Source organism: Leopardus geoffroyi, chromosome D3, assembly GCF_018350155.1.
Source record: "Leopardus geoffroyi isolate Oge1 chromosome D3, O.geoffroyi_Oge1_pat1.0, whole genome shotgun sequence".
NCBI lineage: Eukaryota > Metazoa > Chordata > Mammalia > Carnivora > Felidae > Leopardus > Leopardus geoffroyi.
Genome location: NC_059339.1, coordinates 93,744,764 through 93,755,964, shown reverse-complemented (window position 1 = coordinate 93,755,964; position 11,201 = coordinate 93,744,764). Strand labels below are relative to the sequence as shown.

The 11,201-nt window shown below is 55.9% G+C and overlaps 1 protein-coding gene across 3 annotated transcripts in view; it reads right to left on the bottom strand.

The window, feature by feature from the left end:
• Positions 1-4,399: 4,399 nt before the first annotated feature.
• The window catches only part of SALL3 (spalt like transcription factor 3), a 20,260-nt gene continuing 13,458 nt past the window's right edge, over positions 4,400-11,201 (bottom strand). For 2 of the 3 annotated variants that reach the window (XM_045457992.1, XM_045457993.1), the window contains exons 2-4: positions 10,247-11,201; positions 9,690-10,030; positions 4,400-7,439 (exon numbers count right to left, since the gene is read on the bottom strand). The exon at positions 10,247-11,201 is cut by the window's right edge and continues 1,976 nt beyond it. In XM_045457992.1, the coding sequence (XP_045313948.1) occupies positions 7,008-7,439; positions 9,690-10,030; positions 10,247-11,201 (1,728 nt within the window). In that variant the 3' untranslated portion in view covers positions 4,400-7,007. Of the gene's footprint in view, positions 7,440-9,689 lie in introns of all 3 variants that reach the window. The other variant, XM_045457991.1, reaches the window with a different exon arrangement.

The window sequence follows — 11,201 nt, the reverse complement described above, 5'->3', positions numbered from 1 at the left end:
GTCTCACGGTTCGGGCGTCGGGGCCCCGCGTCGGGCTCTGCGCAGACAGTGCGGAGCCTGCTTGGGATTCTCTCTCTGCCCCTCCCCTGCTCATGCTTTTCTCTCTCTCAAAATAAAAAAATAAAAACTTAAAAAAAGGAGAAGGTCTTAAGAAACAAACACCACTCGATCTCGTGTGTAGTCCTTGGCACAGCAGCGGGCAAGCTGAAGGGTCAAGGCCTAGATGTAAACTGAGAGATGGGAACGCCAAGCCCGGGGAGTTCCGGGTGACAGACGGACGACACAGGGGAACGTGTAAGGGAGAGTCTTCCGATAGCCAGGAGTTACCCACGAAGGAACGACTTACAAGAACCGCTCCGGCCAAAAACCCACCGGGCGATCTTCCAGTCCTGGGTGCACTGAGATTATGAAAATTACGTTCGGGGGGCGCCTGGGTGGCGCAGTCGGTTGAGCGTCCGACTTCAGCCAGGTCACGATCTCGCGGTCCGTGAGTTCGAGCCCCGCGTCGGGCTCTGGGCTGATGGCTCAGAGCCTGGAGCCTGTTTCCGATTCTGTGTCTCCCTCTCTCTCTGCCCCTCCCCCGGTCATGCTCTGTCTCTCTCTGTCCCAAAAATAAATAAACGTTGAAAAAAAAAAAATTTTAAAAAAGAAAATTACGTTCGGAGTTTTCCTCGGGAAGAATGAACCATTCGCAAATATTAACTGGTGAAGCTCGTTTTCCCAAACTGCCTGTAGCTCCTGACTGAAAATCTAGGAGGTTAATGCAGCAAATAAAAGTCTGAGATGCTGGTGATTTTTTTTACAGTTCGTGTCTTTTTCCATCGCTGGTACAATTTCCAGATCAGCTTCTTTGGTAAGTCGTTCCTCGGGTGAGATTATGGGCTGGTCTGACTCGTTCTCAGCACGTGTGTCTACGACGGATGCCAGATAACAGAACTGCTATTCACCTTTAAGAGGCTGCCTGGACAAGACCTGCGTCTTGTGTGCTCAGTAAAATGTTTTGAAGCGCAGAGATGAAACGCCGGGGCTACAGAACTCTCCTGTGGGCGGCCCCGGGCCCGGCACGTCGAGTACCGCCCGCCGCAGCCCCGAACGCTGTTACTAAAAATCCCAAAGCAAAGCCAAGCAGAAGACGGAGTAAGGCACGGGAAGCCTGCACGGGAACAGCTCTGTGCACAGGCCGCCCCTGCCTGAGCCGTGACGAGACCAGGTGATCCCCCGCGGAAAACACGGCAACTCCGGGCTTATTTGTGAAGGGAAACGGATGTAAGATTCAAAACCTCATTTATCTTTACAGCATCTGAACGTGTGGGGAGGTTTGACATACTTTCCACTAGGGATCCCTACGACTCTTACCGTCTGAAGCGTGGAAAATACGGTCCCCGAGCCCGCCGGCGCCCCTTAGCGGTGCCGTCGTGGGAGGCCGTGACACGTTTCTTCCGGGTAATTCTAGGTCAGAAGAACTGTTTTTACATCGTCCTTCAGAAAACAAATAGGAAAAGTAAAATGGAAATGTTTCGTGTGTCCTGCCTGTGATAAAAAAAAATCTGCTAGTTGTAGAAGAAATGTTAAGACCTTTGTATTAGACATTATGTACCTAACCTAAAGTTATTAAAATTCACAAGTCTTTTAAATTAAGCTAGAAAGAAAATAAACAGAATTAGTGACCACCTGGAGTGCCAGGACAGCCACTGAAGGAAATAACTCACACCTGGTTGTGAACATTCCAGTTTATGTGTCATTCTATAACTTAAGAATATGTGTATCGTGCCAACTTTGAGAGCGGTTGGAGGGTTTGCAGAACCCCTGTGTTCATGAATAATCACGTTTGGAACTCCTGAGACCAGACGTTTATTTCCACATGTGAATCATACCCAGGGAGTGACTCACGGGCAGGCCGCGGCTCCTCTCCGCAGGGCAGGGCCTGGGGTCCCTTCATCCCAGGGACACGGAGGGCACGGGCACAACAGGACCCAGCACCAGCTCTCTGTCTGCCCCCGCCTCGCCGACGTTCTGGTTCTCCTCCCCCTGTAACCCAGCGCTCGGGCAAACACTGAACTCAGTCACGAGCAGAGGACCCACAAACGGAGCCGTGTCAATACAACCTGTGACGACTCCCAAGTCAGACCAAAACCTGCAGACATGGTTACAATTAGGACAGGGAAACCCAAGGGAATAGTTCACATTCTCTGATATTTTACTAGAAACAACCGTTAAGAAACAAGCATTGCTTTAAATGGCATACTCTTTTGAATACGTGTATACGCACACGGTATATGTGTATACGGTACGTGTATCCGTATATAATCTTGACGAGGAACCGTATGCGCCCCTGCGTGGGCAACACACGTGACAAAAAGCTAATCATTTAGAAAAGACTCTCTTCGTAGGAAACGCAGTAATCACGATGTTCACAGAGCTCGCCTTTATTTTACCTTAAATATAGTTGCAGTTTAAAAAGCTTCAATAAATTCCACGATTTAAAATAGAGATACCAACACATTTTTTTCATGGTCCACAAACGATTCCACGGATTTTCTTTAGCAAAGTCGTTTATAGGAGAGTTTTCATATTTATGTTCTCAGGTAATCATTTGTATCTTCTCTCTCTCTAAACACTGTAGACTTGCCTAGTGAATTTGGGGAGGAAAAAGGAAGCTAAACATTAGTGGTAGTTCTTTCCAAACGACAACAAACAAACCACCCTGATTTTAGAACTGGAGAGGGTTTTAATGCCACCAAATTCTACCCTGCGTACAGAAAAGGGAGCAGGGTGTGAGGGCCGGCCCAGCCTGGGGCCCCGTGCCCTTCGCCGTGGCCCCGCCCGGTGCTCCAACACGCCACACGCCTGTCAACTGGGGACAGAGGTGTGAGCGCCACCACGGGAACCGTGTCTGGCGGTTGCATTTTAACGTCCTCCCTGCGGGAAGGACGCTCAAGTAACGCCAGTATTTCCCAGCGAGGTGAAAACGACAAGGGGAATTTAACGTTCTCCCTCGCTTTGTACAGGACGTTCCGTAGACCGAAGTCAGCCAACCGACCCGCTAAACGGAACCGTCTCGGGGCGCGTTTCTCCACGAGGCGCGGCGGCGGGAAGGCCTTTCAGAGGAAGAAACGAGTGCCCGCTCCCACCTTGGCACCAGTCATCAGCAAACCAGCTCAGGATTTTAACACAAAAGGCCCGGCATGCTCGCCAGGTGACAGGCTGGCCGCGGGGCTGCACGTATGTGACACGATCACGCTGCTCCAAGCGTGCAGCAGAGGAAAGCCGCGAGGCCTCCGGGCTTCCGTGGCATCAGACAGGCAGCCGACGAACACGGCGACCCGGAGACGGTCGGGCTGGGGACGCGCACGCGGCCCGGTAGTGAGGAGATAGGCCTGACGTGTGTCGGGGCTTCGGGAAGCTGGGGTCGGGGCCCGGCCGCGGCGGCCACGCACAAAGCAACAGCGGGCGGGGGCCACGGCCTTCTCGCTTCCGAGGGGATAAAATTAAACAGCGCAGAGTTTAGAAACAATTGCTTTTTAGCCCTTCAGCAACACTTTGTAATTAGTTTGAAACGTTACTGGTTCCCGTAACGACCCCAGAATAGGAATATATTTAAATAAATAATTCTCGGGTCGTTGGCATTTACGGTTGACGCGCGGTCTGCGCCACGTGGAGCGGACGTCAGGAGCAAGCGAAAACCCGGGCTTGTTAAGCTGAAACGCCCCCGGCTTTACACTAGAAATGTTTTCAAAATAAGCAGATCACGTTTTCCCTGCATTGTAATTTATAGTTTTAAATACAGGAACCTTTATTTCACCATGTTAAAACACAAACTGAATTTACTGTCTGACTTGGCTCATGTTTCAAAATTTCCACCCCAGCACTGAAACCAGCCTGGGTCCATCCCTAAGGTGGAGGGTTTTGTGCTGGGAGGCTGACCTGGGCAGTTAGTTCGGTGGTTAGGGTCCTCACCCGTGCTTTGCAAGGACCCCCCACCTCCCAGGCAAAAACTGTTTCTAGGTATCAGTAGTTATCGAAACAAGCAATGCATCATGCCTGTTGAAACCAGGAGCTGTTAAATTATTTAAAGTTTTACGTCTTCTCAAATGTTACCGGGGAGGTAAAGCTTCCTTTATGGTAAAGACATCCTCCCTCGGGAGCTAACGGACGGAGGCGCTGGTGGTGGACACACAGTATCGTGAACCGCGCGCCCCTTCCTTCCCGCGCCTACAATGCGGTTCGATGCACAGCCGCGTATTTCTGAAGCGATCCGAAGAGCCAACACTGGCACTGAGCGTTGAGGATGGGAAGGCGGTTGGGAGGGTAGTCATCTGTGGCCACCGCCAAGGCTCTAACGGGTAGGCGTTTTCTACCACATCGTCTTCCGTCACAGATGTAAAAAAAAAATCCACAATTAGGAGGTTGCATTTTTATTTTAGAAAAAAGTGAAAAATAAAAATTTCAAGACCAGTTGAGATACATTTAGCTATTGCTCAAATCTAAGCTGTCAACCCTCGTTGACTTTCCTCGGAGAAACACCACGGATATACATCCACCATTAATGACCGTAACCTCAAGTCCCGCTTTTTTCCATTTGAATAATCAAGGAACGCGATTCAGAGATAAGATTACATCCTGCATTTTATTCATTTCCATATGACAAAAATAGTCACCTAGACTAAGACATCCATTTCAATCAGTAGATGTGTCGAGCCACAGGTTTATCATAAAAAATATTGGATCTTGGTAAGAGCGCCGGCTGGCTCCGGGGCCCCGGCCCTACATGGTGCTGCAATAGAAAAATAGTGTCTCTCTTCACCACGCAGAGAGGGACGGCCTGGTCCTGAAGACGCGGGGGGCGCGTCTCGCGGTCCCTTCACAAGCCATCTTATTTACAACACTTTACATTTCTTTTCCCTTAAGTTATATACACATCCTTCCGGGAGAAGAGAGAGCATCACACGGTACCAACTACTAACCAAAACCCAAACCCAAAACTCACACCAAAGAGGACACATAAATAATAGAAACATTCAACCGCTGAAGGCCAGTAGTGCCACGTGGCCGGGCCGAGGCCCCCGCCCCGTCTCCCGAGAAGGGATGGCCCCTCTGGCCGCGGGAAGCAGAGCTGGGCGGGGGGAGGGAGGGACCATGCTCCATCCGACGGGAAGAAACAGCTCAGTCTGCTGATGAGGAGTCTTCGCACCTGTTTCTGTTCAAGGTCACGACCTGACTCTATGGCTGTTGTCGTGCTGGGAACATCGTCCTACTTCTCCACGTTAGCCGGGAAGTCCCTGCCGTCCGGTCCCTTCTTCGGGGCGCACGACCCCAGCGCCACCCAGCCGCCCGCGACATCTCGGGAGGGACGCGGCCGGACAGGCCGCCCAACGCACAGAATGAGGTAGAAGGCGGGCCGCGGCGTCGCAGGTGCCCACCCCGCCCGCCGCCCAGCACCCCCCCTGCCCCGGGGCCCTGCCTCGCGCCAAGCAACTCAAACCTCGTCAGCAGCTTCAGGCTGGATTTTGAGTATTTAGATGACATTGTGCTTTGTTCTCATCTGAGAAGATAATAAATCGGGACTCAGACAAAGTCCCAGTTACCACTGATGACACCGCCAGACCTCTGCTATCTCTCCCCACTTTACTGCACACGGGGAGCGGTGGAAATCTGGTCCGGGGCGTGTGAAGAAAAGAGAGGACACTGAAATGGCACCCACGCGGTCTCTAGGGGAGTTCCCGCCGTTTCGGTGCCACGGGCCTACGATTAATTCATCAAAGCTGTGTCAGGGGTGGTCAGGCTTTTCAACGGGCTTCGTAGAAAAGTTAAATAAATCATTTTAATTTAGGAAGTGGCAGGCCCTAGTTGACTGAGGAACAGACAAATCCTGGTGGCTTTTCTGCCTCAGTGGCACAGATTTCCCATGTTGTTTGACCTTAAGACAAGACAAGAAACTGTAACAGTTTTTCATTTTCCTGAAGCCAAAGTACTATTTATAAAATACTTTACATCTTTTTAAGTTTTCAAATTATAGACAAACCTCTCTAATACAAAATACTAAAAGTGCAATAGTATAAATTAAGAGTTTGCAACCACATTATACAAACATTACCTTTTTATTGTACAGCTTTGATAACGTGAACTATTTCCTCACAACTGCTTATAATGTTGTGAATAATTTACGGTGACGTTTGTCTGTAACTTGTTCCCAGTCGCTGGGCTACAGACCACACTAGGGAACAATTGTCCACATAGCAGCTACAAACATTTAAGTTAAAAAAAAAAAAAAAAGAAGAAGAAAGAAACAGAAGAAAAGCGTGGTCACTGACAGGTACTTGCACACGAGAGCATGCCGTCTTTCCCAGTGTAACTTCACGATTTGCCTGCATTGAAATAACTCACTTATTTATAGTAAAACAAATTCTGCTTTAAAAAAAAAATCATCACATGGCCAGATGTATTCTGCAGTACAAAAGCTTCCTTTAAAGTTGGGGCTGTATTATCTGTTACCCGCATAATCTTAACATTATAAATACTACAGACGAAGGTACTGCCGTAAGACACAGCGCTGGGGGTACCGGACCACATCTTTCAGTTAATAGTCTAAAAACAGAGTTCAAGTTTCTAACTAATTCGAACAAAACCTTCGAGTGAGTGTCGCTGAACAGCACAGGCGACCCCTTTCTCCTCTGGTGGGGGGGGGGAGGGGGGATGGTATTAGGTTCGGGGAGGAACCAACCGGGTGTGGTTTGAGCCCTTTCCATTCCCAAGGCGGTTTTACAAGGACTTCTTTTTGACTTAAACGTATTTAGGAGGTTACAGGGTCCCCAAGAACAGTCCAGCTCACCGTGGAAAGAAGTACCATGCAGAGCTTACGAGACAACCTTCCAGCAGCCACACAGTGAACGCATTTTCTACTACGGGTAAAATTTTAAGGAGAACTCGGACGCACGGCTGCACGGCCTGACGGTCGCGCTGGACGGTGTGCGCGTGGGACGGAGGGACGGGCCAGGCCGCGCGCACAGCTAATTAATACCGATCTCCTTGTTATCCTCGATAAACCTCGTGAACGGACGGCTGGCTCCCGTTTCCGAGTTTGCTTTGTCCAAACTCACAATGGGCGGACTACCGCCGGTGCGCGCTTTGTCCATCCCAGCGGTCAGGGAACCCAGGGGGGGGATAGCACTTCCGCCGAGACTTACTGGGAGCTGGGGAATGCCGCCATTCTGGATGACAGAGATCTCGTTGTTCTTCATGGCGAGACCGTTTGTGATAGCCGCGGCATACTGGTTCCAGAAGCTGGGGTCAACGTTCATCGCTCGTGCTGCCAGATCCTTCTGGAACATTTCCGAAAACTTCAGAGCGTCGCCACCTAGCAGAGCCATGGGGTTTTCCACTGACAGGCGGCGGCCACGCCTCGCGGGGGCGTTGTTCCACATGTGTGTGCCCATGTGCACCTGCGTGAGAGACACGGAGACAGGCACAAGTAAGCCCGGCACGGAGGCAGGTGCGTGCCTGTCCTACGCTTCCCACGTGTCACCCAGACACCCAGCACGACGGTTTCGGAACTGGGCTTCTGTTCCCTGCTCTGAGCATCGGTCTGGGGACACCAAACATTGTTGGGTGGGCTTTTCTGAGCGGCTTATACTTTAATGCGTGACATTTGACATTTCTTTTTATGAAATACAAAAAGCAAGACCGGCCGATACGTTCTCGAGTTTCTTTCAGCTGATGAGCTTGACGGGGTAACTCCCCCACGAGGTGCAAAGTCCGAAGGCCACCCAGGAAGGCTCCAGAGCTGGGAGGGCACACAGCCCCGCCCCTCAGTCCTCTCCCCTGGCCTCCGCAACGCCGTGTTTGCACTCCTGCTTCACTGGGCCTGTTTGGTGGCTTTCTCCCAAACGTGGAAGGGGCACCTGGGGCCAGCAGAGACCTCAGGCGGCTCACGTCCCAGCCCTAAGGAGCAGCCCCAGGTGGGGAGCTTTCCAGAGTCTCTGAAGAGGACTCCGGAGCCCGGACAGGCCTGTGACGTGGACAGAAAGAGGCGTGTTTCTCTACAAACACTCATCTAATGTCCTGTCCACACTTCACCTTCCATGGAACACGTATGGTGTGGTCACCTGAAAACGTGAGCACTACCCTGGGCTGTTCTCCTCTGGCCGTCAGGCCAGGAGGCTTCTCACCAAATGCCCCCAGCCCCTGCTGGCAGCCACGGACAAAACCAGGACGAAGCCTGGCCTCTGGACAGGATTTGTTATTTGTGTCTTATGGGAGTGTTGAAAAGCCATGTTCTACCACATTTGGGACTGCACCGGGTCCCGGGACTGCTGCCCAAGAGCAAAGCTTGTGTGGTCACCCCCCCCAAGAGCCCCCTCAAGTCCCACCCGCCGTGTGGTCACCCCAACAGCCTCCTCCAGCCCCCCCCACCCCGTGTGGTCACCCCCCCAACAGCCTGTGCCAGCCTCCACCCCGTGTGGTCACCACCCCAGTAGCCTCCTCCAGCACCCCCCGTGTGGTCACCGCAACAGCCTCCTCCAGCCCCCCCCAACCCCGTGTGGTCACCCCCTAACAGCCTGTGCCAGCTCCCACCCCATGTGGTCACCACCCCAGTAGCTTCCTCCAGCCCCCCCCCGTGTGGTCACCCCAACAGCCTCCTCCAACCCCCCCACTCCTCTGTGGTCACCCCCCAAAGGCTGCACCCCCACCTCATGTGGTCACCCCCCCAACAGCCTCCTCCAGCCCCCCCCCGTGTGGTCACCCCCCCAAAGGCTACACCTCCACCCCATGTGGTCATCCCCCCACAGCCTCCTCCAGCCCCCCCTGGTGTGGTCACCCCCCCAAAGGCTAGACCCCCACCCCATGTGGTCAGCCCCCCAAAGGCTACACCCCCACCCCATGTGGTCATCCCCCCACAGCCTCCTCCAGCCCCCCCTTATCCCGTGTGGTCACCCCCCCAACAGCCTGCTCCACCCCCCCCCACTCCTGTGTGGTCATCCCCCCACAGCCTCCTCCAGCCCCATCCATGTGGTCACCCCCCAAAGGCTACACCTCCACCCCATGTGGTCATCCCCCCACAGCCTCCTCCAGCCCCCCCCGGTGTGGTCACCCCCCCAAAGGCTACACCTCCACCCCATGTGGTCATCCCAACAGCCTCCTCCAGCCCCCCCCCGTGTGGTCACCCCCCCAAAGGCTACACCTCCACCCCATGTGGTCATCCCCCCACAGCCTCCTCCAGCCCCCCCCGGTGTGGTCACCCCCCCAAAGGCTACACCCCCACCCCATGTGGTCATCCCCCCACAGCCTCCTCCAGCCCCCCCTTACCCCGTGTGGTCACCCCCCCAACAGCCTGCTCCACCCCCCCCCACTCCTGTGTGGTCATCCCCCCACACCCTCCTCCAGCCCCTCGGGGGGCTGGGCCTACACTGAAAAGCCAGCCCTTCACCACCGCTACATGATATGCATGCCCCCGCTAAGTTCACGCACAAACACGTGTGCACGTCAGACACAGGTACACGCAACACGACACGGGCACGTGCCTCGCTACTGGAGGGGGGTCCCCAGCACCTCTGCCCCCCCCACCCCCCCCCGGTCCCCCGGATCACAGCAGAGGCCCTGCCTGCAGCACCTGAAGTGGGTGGGGAGCCTTGGCGGCTGAGCCCCCCCCCCCCCCACCACCGTGCTCAGCCGGGCGCCGGCCCCCGCCTTACCTTCAGGTTGCCCTTGGTGGTGAAGGCCCTCCCGCAGATGGTGCAGCCGAAGGGCTTCTCCCCCGTGTGCGTGCGCTCGTGGATCTGCAGGGCGCTGGCCGACGAGAAGGTCTTCCCGCACGACTGGCAGTTGTGCTGCTTGGGCGCCCGGCGCGGCGGGGGGGCCAGCATGGGCGCGAGGCCGGGGCCCATCACGGCCGGGGGCCCGGGGGGCACCTGCACGGCGGCCGGCAGCGGCGGGCCCTCGCCCAGCGCGATGGCCCTGCTGTGCCCGTTCACTTCCATTTTGATGGCGGCGGGCGCGGGGCCGGCGACCAGGCTAGCGGTGGTCTGGCCGGGACCTAGGGCAAAGTCGGGGTCAGATGACTGAGGACGCGGCTCGCTCAACGCGTGCGTCAGCAAGTGCTGCTTTAAATTCCCCCTAGTGGAGCAGCCGCGGCCGCAGAGCGCACAGAGGAACGGGCGCTCCTTGGTGTGGCTGCGGTGGTGGATTTCCAACGCGCTCCGGCACGCGAAGGGCTTGCGGCACACGCCACACACGGCGCCCGGACACTTACCCCGATCTCTGCTCAGGAACAGCAGGCTAAAGGGGGCCTCCTCCTTGACGGCCGGCCGGCCGGGCTGGGCCGCCGTGAGGTCCAGCGCGCCTCCGTTTTCGGGGGCGGCGGGGGGGCTGTCCGGCCTTTCGGTCTTTAGCGGCGTTTCCTGCGGCTCCTCCTGGGCGCTGAGCCCCGGGGACTTGGAGTGCAAGCTCTCGCTGTGGCTGTTCATGGGCGACAGGGCATGCGTGGAGGACGAGGACTCCGACAGGGCCGGGCTGCCTGCGCTCCGGCTCTCCAGGTCGCCCGCGGCCGACGAGGAGTCGTTGCTCAGGCGGTCGCTGTCCCCGGACCCGTTCTCCACGGACCTCAGGGAGGTCAGCTGCGGGCAGCTCGCGGCCGGGTCCATCATCTTCATCTGGTTCTCCAGGGCGGCGATGCTGGAGATGACGGAGGGGGGCGAGGGCGGGCAGGAGCCCGAGTAGGGCAGCAGCGGCTTGGGCGGGTCGCCGGCCGGCTCCCGCGGCTCGGCGTCGTCCTCCATGGAGTTCTCGTCCGCGTCGTCGTCGTAGCCGCTCAGGGCCTCGGCGGCCTTGTCGTCGTAGGGCAGCTCGGCGTCCATGGCGTCCGGGAAGCCGTCGGGCAGCGGCGTGTTGGGGATCTGGCCGCCCATGTGCATCCGGATGTGCTGCTGCAGGACCACGGCGTTGGTGAACTTCTTCTGGCAGATGGGGCAGGAGTGCTGCACCCGCAGGGGCGGCTTGGCCCGGTGCACCCCGAAGTGCGTCTTCAGGTTGCCCTTGGTGGTGAAGGCGCGCCCGCAGATCTTGCACTTGAACGGCCTCTCCCCCGTGTGCGTCCGGTAATGCATCTTCAGCGCGCTCTGGCAGCTCAGCACGCGGTGGCAGATGACGCACTGGTTGGGGTCCGTCATCTTCTTGTCGATGTTCTCCACCAGCTGCTGGAGCTTCGA